Source organism: Colletotrichum tamarilloi (assembly GCF_030869305.1).
Source record: "Colletotrichum tamarilloi strain Tom-12 chromosome Unknown Scaffold_129.1, whole genome shotgun sequence".
Taxonomy (NCBI): domain Eukaryota; kingdom Fungi; phylum Ascomycota; class Sordariomycetes; order Glomerellales; family Glomerellaceae; genus Colletotrichum; species Colletotrichum tamarilloi.
In genome coordinates, this window is record NW_026849512.1 from 43,278 (window position 1) to 65,618 (window position 22,341).

Genomic DNA, 22,341 nt, shown 5'->3' on the forward strand with positions numbered 1-22,341 from the left:
TTCCACCACTGCCAACGTAACCCCATGCGACCTTGCATTCCCTTTCGTATGTTCGTTCTCGCTTGCCTGTTTGCGGGGAACAGAGACACCATGACGCAGGGAGACGCCCTCTTGGCGCGTCAGTGTACGAACTTGGAGCACGAGAGTTTAGGACTGCAGCGGCGCAGATTAGGAAAGGATCCGGTGCGCTGACACGTACACGAAGCTAGTTCCATGCAGGCCAGGAAGTGGGATGTAAGCACGAATTCACCGCCGGCCTTTGGACCCAAGCTCCCAACTCCTGCGGGACTAGGATGGAGTTTTAGATGTCGGGTTGCCTGGAGAATTGGTTGAATCACGATAGAGCCAATCGAGGTTTTTGTATTTCAAGTGCTGGTGACAATATGTCTCAAAATGTGGTTTACGCCATATGAGCTGAGGCTTTCGGGCTCTTTGGAGGGATTATGCATGATTCAGAGAGTGGTTCGATAATAGGGCAAACTCTGCATGAATTAACCTCCTCGATCGACATTTAGCCACAACCCAAACTATGGATGTCTCCGCGAGAGTTCACAATCGCAGCGCTACAGCTGCCTTTCGCAGGGAATTGTCTTCCCGCTCTAAATGCAACTAAGGCTTTCTCGAAGTCTAAAGCTATTGGATTGAATGCGAAGCTGAGAAAATCTGCTTCATCGCCACCAGAGGTCGGTGTATCTGCCGAGAGCGAGCTCACCAGGCTCGAAAAGACCATGCACGGAATCCCAGCCGGATTTGAGCTGGGCTACGGGCAGCCATTTCAATCTAAGCCGTTCCACTTCGGCCGACTTGGCTTCGTCGGCCGGCAGCAAGCCACATCTAGACAAGGCCTGTTCCGGAGGCACCGTTCTTCGACCGTTCTTAAAAACGTATCTAGCGATTGACGATGCAAAGACAGCCTTTTGAGGATCTTTAGCCTCAATTCCTCCGTATTTGTTCTTCTTTTCCCTCGGGCCTGGTTGCATCGCGTACTCCCCCGGCACGAATACATCTGCTTCGACAAAGTGTGACACGAGATATATCCACTTCTCGTCCCACGACAACACCCGCGTCCACAGCTCGTACTTTTCGTAAGGCGCAATCTCCTTACGCCAGACGCACTGTGCGCCGCCGAGGATCATGATGAAGTGTTTAGGTCCCGGGAACGGGTTGAAAGGTTCCCGGAAGAGCACCAGACTGATGTTGCCGCGAGACATGTCGAGGTCTGTGAAGTAAGTCGAGTTGGACTTGTGCATGTTGTAATCACATTCCAACAGCGGCGATCGCGTCGCGGAAATGGCTGGGAGGAAGAGGCATCGTGAGCTTAGGTGCTTCGGCGGCGCGGAGTCTGTTAGACGTCGGATAAAGGCGCGTAGGAATCGGATCTGCAAGATGTGACTTAGCTACGAGAACTCTTCGTGGAAGCTTGGTCAGAGGTGTCCGTTGTTCCCACTTACGGTCCAGACAAAGTGCCAGTTCTTGATGTTGGCGAGGGCCAATCCTATCAAGAATGATCTGACGCTTAGAAGCGACAAAGCCATCTGTCCGCAAGAGACCAAATCGTTCCAAAGACCCGCCATAGTCTACAACTAGTAGCGACTAGGGATATAGGCACTTCGACAGATTCTGGCTTGAATAGACCCCGTTGCTTCAGTGGGTTTGGGATGTTGCCGATCTCGATTTCCAGCGAGGTTGTTCGTTCGCCCCTTTCGGCGTTGGACTCGATTAAATAACTTTGAGGTGAAGCTCCATCTTGGGCATTTCCATCTCTTCATTATTCTCAAATATGAAAAACGACCCACGTTTGTTGGGATATCCTCTAGCTAGTTGTTGAGAGCTTCATCCATCGACAACCAAACTGAGTGCTCGGTGAGACCAAGTACATGCACCCCGCCTGGGAGCCTCAAGGAACGGCAACGGGTCATTGCCCAAAGTAGATGCCAAAGCCGCGTTGAAAATTGATGATTCTTGGTTTATACAGAAAGTTCTTCTGACGGAAAGATGGCCCCTTCGAGTCGAGAGACAAACGGCCCTCGGCTGGATGTGGGCCCTTGAGCTCAGGGTTGACTTGCATCAGACGGAGTAGCCCGTTCTGTGAGTTCAACATGGCTCAGCTAGACTCTTAGTAGAGTAACATTTATCATTCGGCGGTGATTGCATCAAATTGAGAGCGTATTGCGAATGAGTATAGTTTAGAAGGATTCACGAGCCTGCGGAGTTACCCAGATGGACCACAATTGATGCTTAACCTCCTTGGAGAATAAAAACATTCTCATCACCTGCATGTACCGAGGCCTTCTCGGACTACGGCCTGAGTTTGAGTAGATCGGGCTGGCTACACAAACCTTATGTATTTGTCATATCAATAGCTGTGTTTCTTCGTTGCTGGAGTATTAAAGACACGGAGTCATTGTTGATCACTTTCGGAAACAGATCCTACATGTAGCAACGTTGAATTGTGAGCTATCCGAATCAGGAACAGCAACGACGGGTCATCTCACAATGTCTCATGCAACAGTTCCTCGGGTTCCAGACCTGTACTCGTCACTGGACTACAAAGACATCATCGTCAGCCACGTACCCCATGATGCTCCGACCATCACCAAAGTTATCGTCGTGACTCTGAACCGCCCAGAGAGACACAATGCCGTCAACGGAAACATTCTAGAAGAGTTGGTCTCTGTGTTCAACATCATAGACGGGGATGACCGCGTCAGAGCTATCGTCCTGACCGGCGCCGGGAATTCCTTTTGTGCAGGAATGGACCTTTCGGAGGGCCCAGGGGGTCTAATGAAGATCAAACAGAATCCAGATGCATTGAATCAGTGGAAAGACCCGTGAGTCGTGCCCACAACCGTCAAAACGAGATACCAATTAACAATATCACCGTAGGGGTGGACGTGTAGCTCTGGCCATTTCAGAATGTTCGAAGCCAACCATCGTCGCCATAAACGGGGGCGCAGCAGGGTTCGGAGCCACGTCAATCTTATCCGCCGCAATACGAGTTGCCTGGCAGGATGCGAAGATTAACATGCCTTTTTCACGACGCGGTTTGACGATGGAGTCCGTCAGTGCCTTTTACCTCCCTAAATTCATCGGTCTCTCAAAGGCGAATCACATTGTCACAACAGGAAGCACTTACACAGCCTCTGACCCCCTCGTCAGCGGACTATTTTCCAAGCTACTTCCTACTCCCGACGAAACTGTAAGGTATGCCATCGAGCTTGCTACCGATGTTGCTGAGAATACTTCCATCATGAGTACCAAGTTAATGAGGGACATGATGCTGTATTGTCCTGGTACACCGGAGGAGACGCATGACTTGGACTCTAAGGTTTTTATCACGTCCTTTGGGTCCAAGGACAACGTGGAAGGTCTGACAAGCTTCATGGAAAAAAGACAGGCAGAGTTTTCTGGGGAATTTGATAGGAGTGATTTCTCATTCTATCCTTGGTGGAAACCGGAGATACTTAGGTCGAAGATCTGAAGGCATGTCACGCGCTGGCTTAGTTTCAACTTTCTACGAACGTCAGATTGAAGATTGTAACTTCCATTTCGTTCGTATCACAATGGGACTCATTTGTAATATCGTCTTAATCACTACTCTGATTTCACATTTTGCCTTGCCGTGGAAGAGTCTCGAATACATGTGATGATTCCACGAATTTGGTAGCTATGACAAGCAACGGTCCACCACCCAATGAATGCTTAACCATTAAATCCTGCTCTCATAGTCAAGTTCTTTGCTTAATTAAAGGCCGATTTACTCCGTAATTATTGTACTATCGCTTCATACTCTACTCGCTCATTTCGGCATGTTTCCGAACATCGAGCTCATATTATAACACAGGATTCGTTATCTCTCATATCCGTACGGATACTTGAGATTGTTGAGAGCCGTCTTGACTCTTGCATGTGCTTCTACCAAAGCGGCCCAAGTGCCGAGGGACCTCGGCTCGGCAAGATGTGGGGCACATTTCATCGCGACTCGCCGCTTGGGGGGCGGACGCGTTGCCCGGGGACTCGGATTTCCTACGGACACCTCAACATTTCTAGTCCCACAGCCCGGGAGCTTATCGGTCCTTCGATAAGAGTAGTCTATTGAATCTGGCCGAAAGCCGGTCGTGCGTTTCGAGTGCCTTGGGTGACGTTGGCCGGCGGGATGAGAGGGCCAGACAAGGGCATTCGAAGCTGCTTGAAACTAGGTTTCGGTCTGTTCGAGAAGTTCTTGGCCCGAGAGGCTGAGCTGATGCTGTACGTGTCATTCATTGTGCGTATGGTGCAACTTCGGCTCGTGTTCACGGTTGACATTGTAAAAATTTCGCCTGTAATGAGATAATGAACTGAATCATGGCAGACTGAAATCGTCGAGCGTCCATAGCCTGTCCATAGTCTGGATATCCAGCCAAGAATCGGTACTACCAAAGAATCAGAACATGTACAGTTTTCAACCCGAGATGAAAAGACTCACTGGGTCCCCGATATAGAGGCATTATCAGCGTATGCATTCGGCAGCGGACTCCACATGTCCGATATGATGCCCGCGGTGCCCAGTCCATAACCATCAGGCCAGCTCGCGAACGCGCTCGTATCCGGCGTCAAGGCAGCAGCAGCCGGAGATGGCTGATGCTGCTCGTGAGGCGGCGCGTTATCTACCTTGTTGATGGCCGTTTCGAAGAGCTTATATGATGCATCGGCCGAGATGTAGGACTTGCGCATCTCGTCCATGGCGACCATACAGAGGGCGAGGTTGTGTCTTCCCATCTGGCGCGCCATTTGTTTTGACGAAGTTGATTCGAAGAGGTGGATTTGCATTGGCGGGACGAGGGCAATGACTCTGGAAAGCTGGTTAGTGAACCTGGGACCAGGATATTATTGCAGAGGTCGGGGTTCGTACGTGATGGTGTGGCAGAGTCGGATCAGGTCTTCTGCCATCATGGAGTTCATCGCTGCGCTTGCGTTGGACGCAGCAGTCCTCGTCTTTTGGCATGCAAACGTCCTCCAACTTCCTTGGTCTGCTGCCGGGATCTCTCTCGGGGTATCGAGTATGAAAGGCCGATAGAGTACGATTATGGATGTTCTGACTTGTGTTAGATGCTCGCCCTCGTTCAATCTCGCGGATCGATTCGGTGGGCACTTACTCAAAGTATAGCTTGAACTGGTAGATATGAGATGCGACAACTCGACTGTGACTTCCTGCTTCAGGCACCCGATACTGAAAACCACGAATCTGATTTTCGCTTTGCTCAATCTCCAACCTTGACGGCTTCATCCCTTTGGCCCTATAGTTCGTCGCGAGAACATTACTAAGGGTGACACTCAAGCCAATGAAAGTCAGCCAGGTATCGAACAGAAACTGCATCTCTTCAGGAAGATACTTCTGACCAAGTTGGCCCTTGACCTCGGGCGTCAGGACGTCAGCGTCGCTCGCAGCCGGCATAGACGTGTCAAAGTCATCAAGGGCTATCCGCATAGGTCTGCCGAGTCCCAGAGAAAGCCACACCTCTCGCGAGTAGAGAGACCACCAGAGACGTCTCCAGAACGGCTTCGTGCCTTGAGACGCCTGTTGGTTCGCGGGCATGTGCAGGCGGTGAAGACCGATCGTGTGAGAGAGGCTGATGGCGATGCCGTTCCAGTGCCAGGGCCCGGCTCTGTCGTCTGTGCTGGTGTACCAGTGGCCCATTAGGAAGACGGACTGGATGAGTGTCACCTTGTCTTTCTCGTAATCTGCATCGTACATAGCCTGCAATATGATTAGCTCCTGTTTGCGGTGGCGGAACACCGGAAGGGGAGCCGACTTTCGCTCTCTGGTACATGGCTCGTTTCAAAGCCTTTCGCGAGGGAAAGAAATCTTCCGTCAGGAGACTTTCGTCAACAAACTGTGGTAAATGTCAGCTATGCCTAGCAATGAATGATAGCTCATTTGTGTCGTTGACCTACACTCGCGGCCGCGATGAACATGCTCCAGAGCAGCAACAGGCTTTTTCTTCCCTTTTCATACTCGGTGATAAACTCGCTCGTATCCAGGATCGGTGCAAATGGGTGCACATAGTGAAAGTAGCACCGGATCATCGCCTCGCGGATATGGGGCGGAGGTAGCGCGAAGGCGCCCTTCATCCTGAGATAATTGACATCTTCTGGCGAGAGGGCCTTGATGGATGGCATAGGCACTAGGAAATGGTTGTCTTTGGATGACCTATTGGGTTCACAGATATCGATCAAGAAGGCCGGGCCACGTTGATCTCCTAGATGAATGAATGTCAAGAGAAACCATCTCGAAGCTATGCTTGATGCATCAAGGTACCAAGACAGAGGACAGCTTACCTGGGTAGAACGGGACGCAGCCATCCTCGCGATTCTTACCACCTTCCAGCGTCTCTGCATACGCGGAGCTGTCCTCAGTGGCATCGGATGGATCCGGTGGCCGGTGACCTTTGGCTGGAAGCAGAGCACGCACGGCATCGTAAGGCCGAGTGGTTGGAGCGGATGGCCCACCGCCAACCGATCGTGTCTCGGCTGCGCATGGGGATGTCGACGACCTCGGGCCACCGTTGACTTGGGGTGTGGTGCGCCGATGATCTTCGGGCGGCGCGGATGTGACCCGGTCGTCCCTCGACTCGACGGCCTCCTCATTCTCTTGGGTACCCGACGATGGCCCCGGGGTCTGGGGTTCCACAAGCCGTCTTCTGGGTTGTGCTCTTTGTGGGATGATGATTAACGTGTTCTCCCCACCTCCTCCGGGGGATGGGTTCATGGGGAGTTGATCCGAGTTGCTGTTTCATTAGGACAACTCAACAACATGGCCCCGTACGGCAGCAAATTATAGAGACCGGTGACCAGAAGACTCACCGACGTCGTTTACGACTAAGGACCTCGCATGTAATCCCGTCCACAGAGCAGTTGGCGCAGGGAGGGCCAGATAAGGTGACTGTGCATCTCACCTTGCGCAGGTTGCAAGCCTTGCACGCTACAGCGGCACGCTTGAAGGTTCGGACTGCCGCTGCAGAGGGAGGGGAGGAACCCGTAGTGGTGGCCATGACAAAAGAGTCATTGTGCTGTAGAGACATGTTGTGTACCTTGCTTGCAGCCTTCGCTGGAGTTAAAGGTGTAGAGTGAGAAACGTTATCGTTATCATCAGGTGAGAATCCCCTTTGCCCTTTGGCCTTCATGCATGCTAATTCATCAAGGTTAGGTTTTCCCCATTCTCAATGGAACCAGTTACTTGTCTAAGGCAAGCTTATGTGGGGGACGAATGCTCTTGATGGGTGGGAGGTCAACAGCAGCTTAACATCTGTAAGTGAACGAACGTGCTTGTGCTAGTCAGTCGACCGAGGATGTGGATTAGGTAATATTGCAGGTGGCATGTGAGAAGAATCGGGGTCAACGGAGCTGTCCACTTGTTGTTTGTTTAGTTACACACACAGTGTTCATGCGCTCCCTCATTGTTGATTTTGTTCTGCAGAATGCGGGGGTTTAAGATTGTCCGAGGACAACTTTGAACTGCCGGTTGCGACCTTGGCAAAGACTTTTACGGGAACGGTTAGGGCGTTTGTTCATCCTGGTCGCGTCCTTGAACCTAGTGCAATCGCGTTTCGTACTCACTTTAGAGAAGCCGAGTTGTGTTGTAGAGTTAGCAAGAGAGCATAAGCCGCACGACAGTGTCATTTTCTTTAGCAGGCTAGTGATGAGTGGTCCAAAACGTCATATCATTATTCAATTATCCTCTATACCCGTAAGCCATGTCCATAACCATATCCGTAACCCATTAGTCGTAATATCGTGTTCCCATCGTGTGTGTATCCTACGCCCAATGCACCGACTTTCTCTGCTTCTTCTTCATGCCCAACTCCTCCGGCACGCGCAAACGAGCGTCCGCAATCACCATACCAAACGTCAAGCTCGACGCGCGACTATGCGTACAGACAGTAGCAGTCCCGTCAAGCTCCCACTCCCACCGCGTCTTCTCAACCATGTCCCCGGCCTTCCGGAGCTTCTGCCTCCACCCCTCTACAAACAACCACGCCAGACGAAAAACGCTCTCGCCAGAGGGCTCCACGGGGACGCCGCCTCTTTCCTTCTCTTCGGGGTTCCAAGGGACCGGGACTCGCAAGCCGCTCGGGTCTCTGCGGTACTTGCGCCGCTTCGGACGATGCCGGTCGCCCGGCTCCTCCATGTTCACGTCCTCTTCCCACTCATTGTACTCGGCGTCCCGCTTCACCCTCACGACTCTGAGCCCCGCTCCGCCCGAGCGTGGTCAATTCGCCTCCAACCCGCCAGCAGAGCTTCGTAGGAGTGCGCTCTGCTCGTCAGCCTCGTCTTCGGCTTCGTTGAGAAACCCTGCTTTGCGGTCGTATCCACGGTCCTCGACGTCATCGGCCCCGGGCTTGCTGCGCCGGACGGGGTGAAAAACACCCGACACCGGCCGTGATCGGACTGGACTGGCCGGCTCTTGCTTGGTTTGGTTGTTCTCAAAGATGCCGCGCATTCTGCTGATCAGACTTCCAGGTGATGAGTTGTTCGTAGCAGCCGCGTTCCGCGGAGGGCTGTCTGAACTGGAGCCTACAGAGCCGGATGGTGCACGAGCTGCCTTCGCCGCCTCTTCACTATCTCTGAACGGATCATATTCCTCGCGGTCGGTGAGAGAAGAGTCGTTGCGCGGCCTCGTCAAGTGATGAACAGAAGCCGGCCACGAGTCCCGAATGACCGGCTCGTGCTTGTCAGCGTGCAACGCCGAATGAATCGGTGACGACGCAACGGAGTCGAGGGTACTCTGGCTTCGCATCGAGTGAGGAACCGAGTCGTTGCGAGCGTGCCAGGGGACGTTGGTCACATCGCGCGGAACCATGAGCTCGGGATCAAAATCTGCTTCGGCTTGCATAGTGGGCGGTGTCTGTGGCCGGTCAGGATTATGCCTGCTGAACGCAAGTCCACGAGAGGGTGTAGACTGCGACGACGCCGAGGGTGTCGCCGGTGACTCCTCCTGACGTAACGCTAAGGGGCTGATGTCCGGTGCTTGCTCACTTTGCTGTGGTGCCAACTGCGGAGTTGTCTGCTCATGTTCCTCTTCCGCCTGTACCTCGGAGACTTGCACCTCGGGCTGCCACGAAGTTGTTTGTCCGTACTGTGGCTGAAGTTGTGCTTGTCCATAGGATTGGGCGTCGAATTGGTCTTGACCAAACTGACCTTGACCGTATTGCTGCTGGACAAGTGCGTCTTGCGCGTGATACTCGGCTGACTGTTGTCCATAAACGTCCTGGCCATGCATTTGAGCTTGCTGTCCGCCATATGAACCTTCAACCTGGGTATTAGGCTCGTAAGCGGACCGCAGAGGAGAAGAGTGGCCAGCAGAGGCCTCTCGGTGAAGTGATTTCTGCACCTCCTCCCTCAACAGAGACCCAGAGCGGCTGTGCCTTGTAGCACCGAACATGGTGGGCGAGCGAAGCTCATCCCGCCAAGTTGAAGCTCCAAAACGGGAAGAGGCATATTGTGTGGCGTGCTCAGCCGGCTGCATGACCGCAGTCTTTGGGCCCTCATCTTCATCGCTGCCGAACGAGTCGATGACTTGCGTTAACACAGGCTCGTCTGATGACTGTTGCTGCGCAGTGCCGATCTGGGTGAGGAACGCTGGGGCTTCCGAGTGGTCATACTCGCTATCATCGTCGGAGTCGTCATCCTGAGCAAGCTCGTCGGCGAGTGAAGTCTCATGAGCTTGAGCATACGGAGACATTGCTCCTCCTCGGTTGTAAGTCTGGTCGTAGATGTCCTTGTTGCCGATGGAATCCGGGTGACGGGGCGAGCCCATGGCCCCTTGCGTATACTGCGAAGACGCGCTGAACCCGGCCGATGCCAATGGAGTGGCGTACTCTTGTGAGTCAGAATCCGTAAAGTCACCTGGTCCTGCTGGCTGGAGGTATGTCGATGCCGTGGAAATCTGGTCGTTGCTCGCGTTCGGCCACTGCTGCTCGTAGCTATCGACGCGCAGCTGTGGTGTCGGCATGGCGGTGCTGAACCTCTCGTCGACTGGGCTGATCTCATCACCGCCGCCCTTCCCAATGTTCTCCCATGAATCATCGCTTTCTTCCCCTCCTTCTTCTCTTTGATGACTTTGTAGGCCCTGACTGCTTGTTGCCGGCACCGAGTCCCTGAAAGCTGACTCCATCGGGTTGCTCCGCGTCATCGGGCTGGCTGACCTCAACGGACTTGTCGAGGCCAAGGGACTGGAAGCCCTCATCGGGTTGGTCGCCGCCAACGGGCTCGTCGCTTGCAGTGGGCTGACGGCTCTCATCGGACTCGCGCCCAGCGGGCTTGCTGATCTCGTCGGGTCGACTCCCATCTGGTTGGTCCCCATCAGGTTGCTTTCTCCCATCATGCTCGTTGTCTGGCCATATCGATTAGCTTCCCATGCCTCCTCATTCTCCTCGCCGTCGGAATCTTCGAGTTCATGACGGTAACGACCCAGTGCGCTGGATGTGCGCGGAGGCGGAGGCGGCGGCGGGGTCGCCCTGAACTGCGACGTCGATAGATTTGGCATCTGACCGGGCCGAGCGGCATTCGAATCCCAAGCATCCTCGTTCTGTTTGTCACTGGAATCCTCAATCTCCTGGCGGTATTGACCCTGAGAGCTTGATACCCGCGGAGGCGGGGGCGGGGGCGGTGTAGCCCTAAATTGAGATGATGATGAAATGGGGAACTGACCAGGTCGAGCAATGTCGTGGCTAAAGGGGTGTTCGTCCTCACTTGAGTCCGCTTGCTCTTGATGATAGAAGCCTTGAGAGCTGGGGACACGCGGCGGTGGTGGTGGCGGCGGAGTCGCCCGATAACCAGATGGTGAGAGCGCACTGGGCAGAAGATTGGACTGGACAGCGGCAGGGGGCAAGACACCTTGATCTTCCTCGTCTGAGTCTTCAATGTTGTAGCGGCTCTGTGACAGGGAACTGGGGGCACGGGGTGGTGGAATCGGAGGTGGACGCGGGGGAGTAGATCCGAACTGCGAGGTCGGGAATGTGCTGGGCTGCATGGGCTCGAAGGCGTCATCCCAGTCGGCTTGATCCTCTTCCGATGAGTCTTCTAGTTGTTGCTGACCGTAGTGACCCTGTGAACTTGGCGCGCGCGGTGGTGGAGGAGGTGGCGGGGTTGCCCTGTATTGCGATGATGTGAGGGGATTCAGCCGTGCTGGAGATTGCGCGTGGAAGATGTCGCCGTCATCCTCAGATGAGTCTTCAACTTCTTGCGCATAGTGGCCCTGTGAGCTAGAGACACGCGGAGGGGGAGGGGGGCTTGATCTGTACGGGGAAGATGTCAACAAAGTATTGATCTGGCTGGGCTGAGGAGCACGAGCATCCCAGTCCTCCTCTTCTTCAGAAGAGTTGTCGAGCCCTTGACGGGAACGCTCTGCGATGCTTGGCAGAGGAGGAGGAGCTCGCTGTTGCGAAGCTGGCAACTGCTGGGAGGTGGTCAGACTTTCTGGCTCCTCAGAGTCGGAATCCATATCCTCTAGTTCACTGTTGTATCGCTCTTGGATGCTATCCAAAGTGGCTGGAGCAAGGTGCTTGGCCGACAAAGGGCTGTTCTCTTGAACAAACTGCTGGGAAGGATCCATCATCCCTTGACCCACGACGTCGTGCCCTCCAACGGCGGAAGGATAGCCTTGGTCGAACATGGACTCATCAATGTCACCACCGACAGTGCTACTCCTGGCGCCGAATGGGTTGTAAGAGGCATCAGGCTGAGCTTGTCCCAAAGTGCTCGCGGTGGGCAGGAAGCTCTGGTCAGACGCAGTGCTTCGGGCGAAGGGATTGTTGTACATTGACTCGGGGACCTGCGGCGTGGGCTGCCGGCGCTCGATTGACTGGGCTGCGGAGGCGAAGCCGTCATTGGCAACTTCGGGTGATTGATTGACAGGGAAAAGGTTCTTGTACGTGGACTCTGCCGCCATCATGGCCTCCTCATCCTCGGAGTCGCTCTCTTCTGCCAGTGGGTAGCTCTGCTGCGATGTCGTGCTCCTAGCGAACGGGTTGCTTGGTGCGCGTTGTCGCCCAGGAGTGCTCAGGGCTGGTGAAAAGCTACGATCGATTGGAGTCGTACTTCTAGCAAAGGGATTACTGGAGCTCACGCTATCACGGCGGAGTCCTTGAGCACTAGGAGATCGAGCGAATGTCTCTTCGGGAGAAGATGGCTGATGGTTACTTAGAGCGCTCGCGGACCGCAGGAAATCTGCACCAGTGGGCGTGCTGCGTGCAAACGGGTTGGTCGAGTCCTCCTGAGGCTCTCTGCTTGGGCTCCTTGCGAACGGGTTGGTAGTATCCCGGGGAGGCTCTTCCTCGACGACCGTCTGCAATGCAAAAGGATTGTACGGTATGTCTTGCGAATGGAACGTCGGCTGCGCGTGGGCTGTGGAACCAGCTCTGGCCCTAGTGAACGGGTTGTAAGAGATCTCTGCAGGCTCATCGGCATCGCTGTCCTCGTCTCTGACACTGAGAACTGGAGAAGAATCGCCGTCATCTTCCTCTTCGTTGAAGTGAACCTGTCTGACTCCAAAGTGGCCGTCATAGAACGTAGCACCAGTCGTAGAGCTCTCTTGTTGTTGATCTTGAACGTGGCTATCGTCCGTAACCATGCTCGTGGGCTCAGTCATATAAGAACTCTCGATAGCTGCGTCTGGGGCTTCAGAGACATTCCGGCTGAGAGACTCGGGATGGAAATCTTCGTCATTCTTTACAGCTAAGCCAGAGGTGTCGCCGGCTGCGGATGCAGCAGGCTCAGTGTGTTCAGTGATCACGGAAAGGTCAGGCCCACGAGACTGATCAGCCTCATTGGCGCCAGCCTCATCGTGAGGCGTCTCGACAATTTCGAATTCGCCATGATCGGAGTCATGCTGAGTGATATCATTTTCCACGTCGAATCCATGACCAGGTGAAGCCTTCATTGCCGCATCAGCGTCATGGTCGTCGTCGTTGTGCCCATGGTGGTCTCCGGATTGACTGACATCATGGACTTCAGCCGGCGGTGATTCGGGCTCCCCAGGAGAGACGCTACGCTCGTGAACGCCTACTTCACCTTCATCTCCGCGGACTGTCTCTGGAGCGACATCTGTTTGGCTATCGACGACTTGCGAGTCCTCGAGATCCTTGTCTTGCTCATCTGGTTTGGGGTCGCCCGAAATGGCTGGGTCCTCTTCCACAGAGCCATGCTCGTTCGATACACCTGCAGTGGGTGCTTCGTCGCTTGCCGTCGCCGCTGCCTCTTCTTCAACAGGTTCGGGGCTATCCGCTTGAGGAGCTGCCTCCTCCGCCGACGGCAGAGTAGGCTCGGCGTGTTCGAACTCCTCCTTGTCATCATCAACAGCAGAAGACTGGGGTTCTTCGGCATCGGCATGGACATCGCCAGCAACAGAGTCATGTGCCTCGATAGCGACAGACTCATCTGGAGAGGCATCAGGGGCTGCAGGAGTCTCTTCCTTTGAACCATGCTCAGCTAGAGTTGAGTGAACCTCAACCTTCTCTCCCTCGGCGCGACCCTCGGAGTCAGCAGCTTGCGCCGCAACTTCATCAGCAGCAACAGCCTCCGTCAAGTCAGAGTCGGCAGGGGCGTCGGCGGTGGCGTCAGAAGGTCCAGCAGTGGAATTGTCCTCAGCTGCGTCAACGACACCACCAGCGAGTTGTTCTTCTGGCGGATCTGAAGCGTCCCGGTGTTCGGAATTTCCATCGTCAAGATCTTTGCTGGCGGTGGTTGGCTCAGGCTCTTCCTCCTCTTGGGTTGTCGGGGGTGCTTCACTGACTTCGGCTAGTGTCTCTTCAGGGTCGGGCTGAGCTTCAACAGCGTTATCTGTGGGGGATACCACAGGTTCGTCGATTTCCTTGGTTGCCACTGTATCTGAATCCGTGACTGGGGCGGTTTCTTCGGCTTGATCCTCGTTGGCATCATGGACCTCGACGTCCGCAGTGGCCGGTGCTTCGGGGCTTGGCTCTTCAGCAGGTGCATCCTCCTCGGCTGCAAGATTGTCCTTGATAGGCTCGTCTTCCGGAGAGGCGCGGGCAATTTCTTTGTCTTCTTCAACTGTAGCTTCATCGTGAACAGTTATGGTATCTTGAGCTGCAGGCTCCTCAGACTCGGCGACTGGCTGATCTTCAGCGGTAGCTACCTCGGGCACGGCATGATCTGAATCGGTAGGCTCATCCGCTGCCTCGGTGGGAGTCACATCCTGGGCGACCTCGGAGTCATCCACGGCTGCTGCCTCAACAGGGTTCTCCTCGGCAACCTGCTCGTCAACTACCGGTTGGACAGTCGCTGTATTGGTCGTCACCTCGTCGGCAACTTGCTCCGGAGCAGGTGCGTCAGCTTCTGGCTCGGGCTTGTCTTCTGCTGAATCCGCTTCTTCGACGGGCATTGCTTCAGTTGAAGCCTCATCGACAGGAGTCTCTTCGAGAGTTGGTTTCTGCTCAGACCCAATCTCCTCAGAACCAGGAACCTCATCATGGCTGGGAGTAGCATCCGCCGCTGGTGCCTCTTCTTCAAGGGTAGCCTTCTCACTGGTGGAAGTCTTGTCTTCAGCAGAGGTACCGTCTGTTGCTTCGATGTCTGCAGCAGCTGCCTGATCCTGAGCATGAGCTTCTTCTTGTTCTTCAGGTGCTGCATCAACAGGAGTTTCCAGTTCCTTCGCGTCCTCGGTCACAGGTGCAACCTCGGGTGGTTCCTCACTCGGCTCTGCAGTTTCGGCCGCTCCATCTTCTGCTAATGTGGTCGCAGCCTCCACAGAACCAGCGTCCTCTGGTGAGACGGCTTCACCTTGAGCTGGCTCCTCGGCGGCTGAATCTTCATCAGGAGTCGTCTTCTCAGCTTGAGGCGGCGCATCCTCCTCCTGAGACGTGGGCTCTTCTTGACTTGGCTCTACTTCAACAGCCTTAGAATCGACCTCCGGAGACGCATCTTCCTCGGCCTGGTCCACCTTGGGTGCAGCTTCCTCTTCGACGGGGTCGCTGCTATCTGGAGCCTGAGCTTCCTCTGCGACCGAGTCATCCTCGACAGTCTTCATCGAGAACTCGGGCAATGATCTCTCCCCTGAAACCTCGTCGGCACCCGTATCTTCAGCCTCTTCGCCTGCTTGCTTTGGGGTATCATCTTCCGCACTATCTGGGCTCGTTTCAGGCGTGGCTTCGTCAACTAGGGCATCCTTTGCCACGACTTCTTCTGGCTCAGCCGCATCTTCACTTGCGTCAGGTGCTGACTCGTGAGAAGCAGCTTCAACGGGTGTCGTCTCCTCCTCAGGATTCTTGATCGCTTCGTCAGCGGGTTCAACGGGCTCGGCAGACGCGTCGTCTTGGCTGGGAACATCGGCCTCAGTTGGCGCAGGTTCATTCGCAGAGATACTGTCTTCGGATGCCTTGGGTTCCTCCGCCGGTGCAGAGTCCTCGGGTTCGGCACCTGGCGCAGCTTCTTCAGCGATTGGCTCTTCAGCGGATGCATCCTCGGCGATAGGCACCTCCTCGGAGGCATCATCTTCCGGGGCGTCCGGCGCTGCTTGGACTACATCGGAGGCTTCCTCATTAAGAGATTCTTCGGAGGGGGCCTCGTCAGCGGCGACATCTTCCTTTGGAGGTTCCTCGGCTGAAGCCTCTACGGCCGGGGCCTCCTCGTCGGCAGCTGGTTCCTGTGAGGTTGCTTCTGCAGCTAGGGTTTCCTCTGTCGAAGCCTTCTCGACAGCGGGTGCATCATCTTGAGGTAGGTCATCCACAGGAGGCTCATCAGCTGCCAGGTCCCTAGTAGTTGCAGCCTCTTCCACTGTGGGTTCTTCTGCCGGTTCCTCTGCCGAAGCTTCTTCTACCGGGGCTTCCTCTGCCTGGGTTTCTTCCACCGGAGTTGCTTCTGTCGGGGCTTCATCTATCGGAGCCTCATCTGCGACAGTGTCTTCCTCCCCAGCCGCCTCTTCGGAAGCTTTCTTGTCCTCAGCCGGACCGTCTTCGGCGGGGGTCTCTTCCACTGCAGGGCCCTCTGTGGTTGGCTCTTCGGCGGGCTCTTCTGATGTGGCGGGAGTGTCTGCTGCGGGAGCGTTGACGATAGCGGGGGCGTCTTCAGCAGCAGGTGTCTCTTCAACAGCAGGCGCCTCATCCGCAACAGTGTCTTCCTTCACAGCCGCATCGTCGGGAATCTCCTTGTCCTCCGCTGGAGTATCTTCAACAGGAGTCTCGTCCACAGCAGTCTGCTCTGTTCCTGGCTCATCAGCGGCGGGAGCATCCTCGGCGATGAGAGCTTCTTCTGGGGCAGGACTTTCTTCAGCAGCCGGAGCTTCTTCGGTCAAAGGCTCCTCCGCAGGCTCTTCCGGTGGAGGGGTATCATCGCCTTGATCTGCTGTCGCAGGCTCCTCGGTTGCCGCAGGCTCTTCTGTTGCTGGCTCTTCGGTAGTAGGCTCCTCAGCAGCAGAAGCCTCCTCGACAGGCGCTGTTTCCGGGGTCTCTACAGCCAAGCCCCTGACCTCGACCGTATCATGCTTCTCGTCGTCGGCAGCGGCATCTTGGGCTTCAGCAGTAGCCTCTGCAGGAGCTTCCCCGCTATCAGCCGGGGCGCTCACTTGGCTGTCCTCGGAAACAGCTGCGCTCTCGGCGGCCTCCTCCTTCTCATTTTCCGTGGGCGCAGGCTCGGGAGCCTCTTCTGGTGCGGCCGTCTCTGCGACAGGCTCGTCCTCAGGAGCCTTCTCGGCCTCGGCCTCAGCTTCAGCTTCAGCTCCGGGGGCCGGTGCCGTCTCCTCCTCGGCAGGCTGTGCTTCCTCGTTGCTAGTGGCCTCCTCCAAGCTCTTTTCAGCCACAGGTTCTTCGGGTTGTGGCTGGGAGTTATCACCTTCGGGAGTCTTGTCTTCCTCGACCGGGGCATCGGCCGGCGGCTCGGGAGCGGTATCCTCGGCCTTCTCTTCGGGCGCCGCGCCGTTCTCGGCGGGCTTCTCCTCGTCTACGCTCTTGTCCCCTGCAGCCGGTTCGGCTGGGGTTTCGGGCGGAGGTAACGGAGACGGTTCCGCGGATAGTACGGCGCCGGATCGACGCCCTGTTCTCGCGCGTTTTCGCGTCGGGACGGGAGGCACCGCGGCCTTCATCTGCTCCTCGATCATGCGATTGAGTTCCTGGAACGCAAGTAATGTCAGATGCTGCCAGGGTTCGGGAAGATTCACCAGTCCTGCTTACCGTTCTCTTCGCCTCGAGTTCTGCCAACTTTGCTTCGCCCTCAGAAATCGTCTTGGCCGTCTCTTCCTCAATGCTGTCCATGAGGTCGTCCATTTCGTCTTCGACATTACGGGTAGTGGTATCAAAAGTGCCTTGCTTCTCTTCGTCCTCCTTGGCCTTGCGGGCCGCGAGCTCCTCATCTTCCCGCCGGCGACGGGCCTCCCGCTCTTCGTCTTCTTTTCGCCTTTGCTCGGCAATGTCTTCGAGCTCCTTCTGGTGCGCGGCCGCGAGCTCTTCTCGCTCTTTTTCGTAGGCTGCTTTCAGCTCCGCGAGCGTCATGTCACGCTTCTGCTCGAGCTCGTCGAGCTTTGTGTCGCTCTCTGCTGCAAATGTTGACAGACCCTCAATCGTCGAGTGGATCGACGCGAGGGCCTCGTTCATCTGCGCCACGAGCGTGGCAACGTCCATCTTGGCTGTCATCGAATCGGGGGTTCGAAAGAGAGTCGGCGCCCTCTGCGACAGGATGATGAGTAAAGGTGTTGTGATTAATTGTTTGTGCGTGGGATTTGGACAGTCCCGGGAATCTTGCGTGGGAAAGCAAGTATCGTGAGGTTTTGTGAATTTGACTTTACTCTGACGTTGAACTGAACGTTCGAAACATCCTCGGCTCTTGCGGGGTGGCCAGCCAGTTTACGATATATACCACCCACCCCTCAACTCGACCACCAAAGAACAACAAGCAGACGATACAGTTCCAGCCAAGCGACAAGGCAGGAAAACCCGGCCCTGTGTGATGTTCCTACCAGCGATCATGCAAGTGCTTTCGTCCAGGGCCTGGCCTTGTCCCCCCTTAGTCGGCCGAACCCCCGACCGGATATTGAGAGGAAATGCTCTGTGCTTCCGCGTCCCTCCGTTCCGTGATTGGTGAGACATCGCGGCGGACTCCCATCCGATGTACCTGGACTTGCTGAGGTGGACCCCGTCCGCCTCACAACGCATGACATCGATATACTGTGGTGCAGATGGCGATGTCAACTAGGGGCGATGCGAGGGTGCCATGGCCGAGTCAAGACTTCTCGACGGGGCCGCAGCCCAGCAACCGGTCATCGCGAAATGGCACCGCCATCGAAGAGGGGATTAGGGAACAGAACTAGACAACTCTGTCTTGTGGGCAATTTTCGCCTTGTCGCCGGGCAACCTGGTGACAGCTGTCAAACATCGACAGCATCCTCCTTGCCTCGGGCGAGAGTTTTCGGGGGGCTTCATCCAAGGGTTTCCGTGTTCCTGCGTCTGATGTTGTGCCACGACAACTTGGTCATTGGGGACATGGAAGAAAAGGACCCATCTTGGGCTCCGGTGCTTTGGTCGTCGAGAGAAATCGACGTGGTGTGCGTTGGCGAAGGAGTCGGTTTTGGTGGACAGGCGTTCCCTGTTAGAAACGAGCATCATTCATGCGCCCGGCAGCGAAGGGGTATTGAGAGTTCTGAGCGTCGCTCCATCACTACCACTGGCGTGGAGCCCGGCGTCTAGCAAACCGCTTGGCCGCATGAATACGCTGGAAATGGCCGGTATTGTGATGCATTTGGGCAGTTTCAGGACTCGCACCGGATTCGGAACGGGAGGACAAGTTGTCAAATTGAAGGATGATGTCGGATACTGCCGGCCACAAGAGTCCATTTGAGTAGTATTGGCCTCCGTGGTTGAAGCGTGGTTGAAGCGTGGAATCCAACGAGGGATACGAGGACTCAAGCCACATTGTGGCTTCAACAGCCAAGCATCGAAATAGACACAAGAGCACGAAATAGCATGACGTCATGTCTTGATGGTTAGGATGGGTCAAACATGTGAGTGAGTCTGCGTATGTTTTTCTCCGTGTTGTTTTTGTTTTCCTTAATTTGATATATCGCAAACCTTCTCTGCCCAACGTGTCCCCATCAACCCAGACCACGAGGCTAGCTAGCACGTAACTGAGCTCCATTTCTGCGTTGTCCTCAACGTGATTCAGCAATCGAGATCAGAGCTGGCGTGGCATCGCACTGGCCCTCCTGTGTCTTGAGCCGAACTGGGAGCCGACGCTTCACGACCAAATGTATCTCTCAACTAAATAGAATGGGACGCAACATCATTTGACTTCAGCTCTCATCAAATTGTGACGATATTGAGGCCTCCTGGGTGTATAAGAGCTACACTTATGGCAACAATTCCATTGCATGCGAAAGCCAATTCATCAAACAATGACCTTTCATGGTCCATCACCTACACACCACCACACACATTGACCAATTACAGGTGCAGTAGTTCTCTCTTATGTATTATGGTATGATGCGCCTCCAAAGTCCTGCAGGGTAGCTGCTGGCAGACACAGAGTGGGTGATATGGGGATCAATTGGGCCTATCGCATTCCAGTGTCTTTGTCCTGGAGTCTGAAGAGGGGGCAGATACCCTCAGTGGTCAAGTCGCATGTCTGGTGATCACTGGTTCGGGACTTTCGAAGGCGGTTGATTGAATGTGCTCAGTCATATATCCCCAAAGATGGTCGTCGTTTTCTCTGATAATCAAACGAGTATTACTACTTCAATCTCACTTGTGACTGTAAGAAAAGGCAAAGAATCTAGATCGGGAAGGGTTTCATGGACCTTCGTCCTTGTCAAAGTGTACTCGTATATCCCATGCCTATCAACATCAAAGTGGACATCATATTGATGGTTGAATTGTGAATGTCAAGTCTTAATCATTTTCAATGAATGGTATGGGATCAACTCCATTGAACATGGAATTCTCTCTTTTTGAAAATCCTTATTGCTCTTTCAGAAAGTGCATCGTACCTACATCCGATAATCGGCGTCTTTCTGCATCCAAGGCATTGACTTCTGTGCATGATGGCTCTGATTGACTGAGCCCTCACACTGCCAGAGACGCTGTGAGACTAGACAAGGAATCAGGGGGACATCAAATTGTTAAACTGGATTTGCATGTAAATCAACAAATGCCAGCTAAGCCAAACAATGATGAAAACTATATGCCTTGGAAGGCCCAAAGTGCAGCTCATGCAAAGACAATTGCTACATAGAGATGGTCATTGGCCGCGAGATCTCACATAATGACGAGATACTGGACCGTCTATGCTGGGTAGCTGATTCGAGCTGGCTCAGTAAGTACTACGTCGCTCGTAAAATGTGAACTCGGTTAGATTTGATAAAATTCCACCTTAGAAGATGTTTACACCTAGAAACATCCCTCCGGTTTCCTTGAGGGACACGGGTCTAGCTGACCACGGACTACATAACGTAGCTTTCCCAGTGAAGCTCGATGACCTCAAATCCAATCTTATTCATACTTGTAGACGTGATTTGCACCCTGACGTATGAAGGGAGTGATGATGCAGAAGAACACTCTACAGACTTGGAAATTTCCGCTCAGTTGACTTCAACTACCATACGTGGGAGAGATGAAGAATTGGGTGAACAATAGGCAACTAGACTTACCCTAACTCAGATACATGGGTTGATACTAAACGGCCGTCAGGTATCACGAGGCAGTCGATGCTCCAAATAATCGTACACGGAAGTACTACGTATGAAACAGGCAACGTTGATACGCCGCAGAATTGGAACTTAGAACCTCGCAAGTGGAATGAGGATGCATTCAAGTACGCAGTTGGCGCATTTGACTATCAGAAGAATGATGTAGCTCATTCTCCGGCTCGGGTTCCCATCTTTCAATGTCTAGATCTGTCGTCATGGGTATTCCCCCATTTGAGTCCATCTAAGCTAGACCGATGACTATGGCAGTGGACCTTCTGGGCTGAGAGAGTTGAGGGAAACATTGACTATAGTTAATCTGAATCTTCACATCTCCCCGTGTAGAAAGACAGATACATAAACGCCTAAGAGCAATGCCTGACTGCTCACAAGATATGCGTCCGAGAACGCAAAAGTTTCAATAGTCAGTGATTGTTTCTCCAACTCTCGACGTGGAATTTTCAGTAGAGACAACTTTACACGAGGTGATCACGGAAGCATACGAACTCTAGGTTGAGCCTTTTAGACGCACGCATTAGATCATACCAGCAAGATTCAATTGTCTATGGAGAGAATCAGTAGTTCGAGGTAACCAATGCTGGCAATTGCCCTGAAGGGGTGAAGGTAGTGTTAGGCACGACAACAATGGTATAATGGAAGTATTAGTAAGCACAACCTCCATGAGGTTGATACATGGAAGGTAGTCGAACGGAATTAAGTGTAAAATTTCGTAAATGAAGCCCTCTCTGCGAATGAGTGTCTTGCTCTGGACACCTAAATGCCAATTCACGTAGAAGGTTCGGGGCCGGAGCAACTAGAGGAATACCACAGAGTTCAACTGTGTCCAACACCGTTAGTAAATGAACAAAATGGGCTGTAAATAAAGCCTTAAACACAGTCCAGAAGAAGAAAACACTAGAGCTAGCAATAAGCGCTATATAGTGAGATCGAGGAAGCTGCCAGGTACTCAATTGCCCTAAGCCCTTCAATGGCTTAAAGGTTGGAGCTGTAGACAAACACAGCTCTTCACGACTATGCTCAGCTTCTTCATCAACAGATCTCTCTACAAAGACTCATTGTTGACGTTGGGCCAATGTCACATGACCCTCCAAGTGACCCTCATCATGCAGTCCCGCAAGGCTGTCACCCAGTCGCCCACAGCCCACCGCGAGGCCCCAGAAGAACAACCGGAATTGTCCCGTGATTTCTCCGACAGGAACCACCTAATGATCTTTGACTTCCTCCAGAGGCAACATGTCTATTCACACGGGGTTTGGAAAGATGGGAGACTCAACGGGTCACGTCTTCGGGTGTTTAGGTTAGTACATGACTGATATGAACATCCCCCGTAAATCACGAGTGCAACTGTCTGCCTACATCAGCTTATATAGCCCCGACGACGGTCAACGGCATCATACATATGTCTCAGTTGTATGGATGAGCAGCTTTGGCACGTAGGCGCAATCTCGGGAAGTTCTAGTGGAAAAGAATAGCAATATACCATCTCCTACTTCTCCTAGCAGCTATCTTTTATGGATGCATATCACATCAACTCGAATACCCCAAAGCTTCTATCACAGAAGCGCGACTAAAAGACATAGAAGTTGAGGATCCCAGTGTACCTTGTTGCAAAGCCAACAAGAACGTGTGTATAAAACCCAAAAAAAAAGTCCAAACCG

At 53.9% G+C, this 22,341-nt stretch overlaps 4 protein-coding genes across 4 annotated transcripts; 1 reads left to right on the forward strand and 3 right to left on the reverse strand.

Annotated features, from left to right (window-relative positions):
- Positions 1–668: 668 nt before the first annotated feature.
- CTAM01_14646 (uncharacterized protein) lies at positions 669–1,574 on the reverse strand (the record flags this gene model as incomplete). Its single annotated transcript, XM_060530645.1, has 2 exons — positions 669–1,379; positions 1,452–1,574. 2 exons carry the CDS (start codon positions 1,572–1,574, stop codon positions 669–671), a joined length of 834 nt encoding a protein of 277 aa, XP_060374783.1.
- Positions 1,575–2,496: 922 nt separating this feature from the next.
- On the forward strand, positions 2,497–3,481 carry CTAM01_14647 (uncharacterized protein; the record flags this gene model as incomplete). Its single annotated transcript, XM_060530646.1, has 2 exons — positions 2,497–2,831; positions 2,887–3,481. 2 exons carry the CDS (start codon positions 2,497–2,499, stop codon positions 3,479–3,481), a joined length of 930 nt encoding a protein of 309 aa, XP_060374784.1.
- A 611-nt stretch (positions 3,482–4,092) lies between these two features.
- CTAM01_14648 (cutinase transcription factor 1 beta) lies at positions 4,093–7,163 on the reverse strand (the record flags this gene model as incomplete). The annotated part of the gene is made up of 8 exons (XM_060530647.1): positions 4,093–4,246; positions 4,466–4,831; positions 4,892–5,074; positions 5,136–5,737; positions 5,793–5,873; positions 5,935–6,239; positions 6,319–6,767; positions 6,844–7,163. 8 exons carry the CDS (start codon positions 7,161–7,163, stop codon positions 4,093–4,095), a joined length of 2,460 nt encoding a protein of 819 aa, XP_060374785.1.
- Positions 7,164–7,795: 632 nt separating this feature from the next.
- CTAM01_14649 (uncharacterized protein) lies at positions 7,796–17,621 on the reverse strand (the record flags this gene model as incomplete). Its single annotated transcript, XM_060530648.1, has 3 exons — positions 7,796–8,222; positions 8,265–17,101; positions 17,163–17,621. 3 exons carry the CDS (start codon positions 17,619–17,621, stop codon positions 7,796–7,798), a joined length of 9,723 nt encoding a protein of 3,240 aa, XP_060374786.1.
- Positions 17,622–22,341: the final 4,720 nt, after the last annotated feature.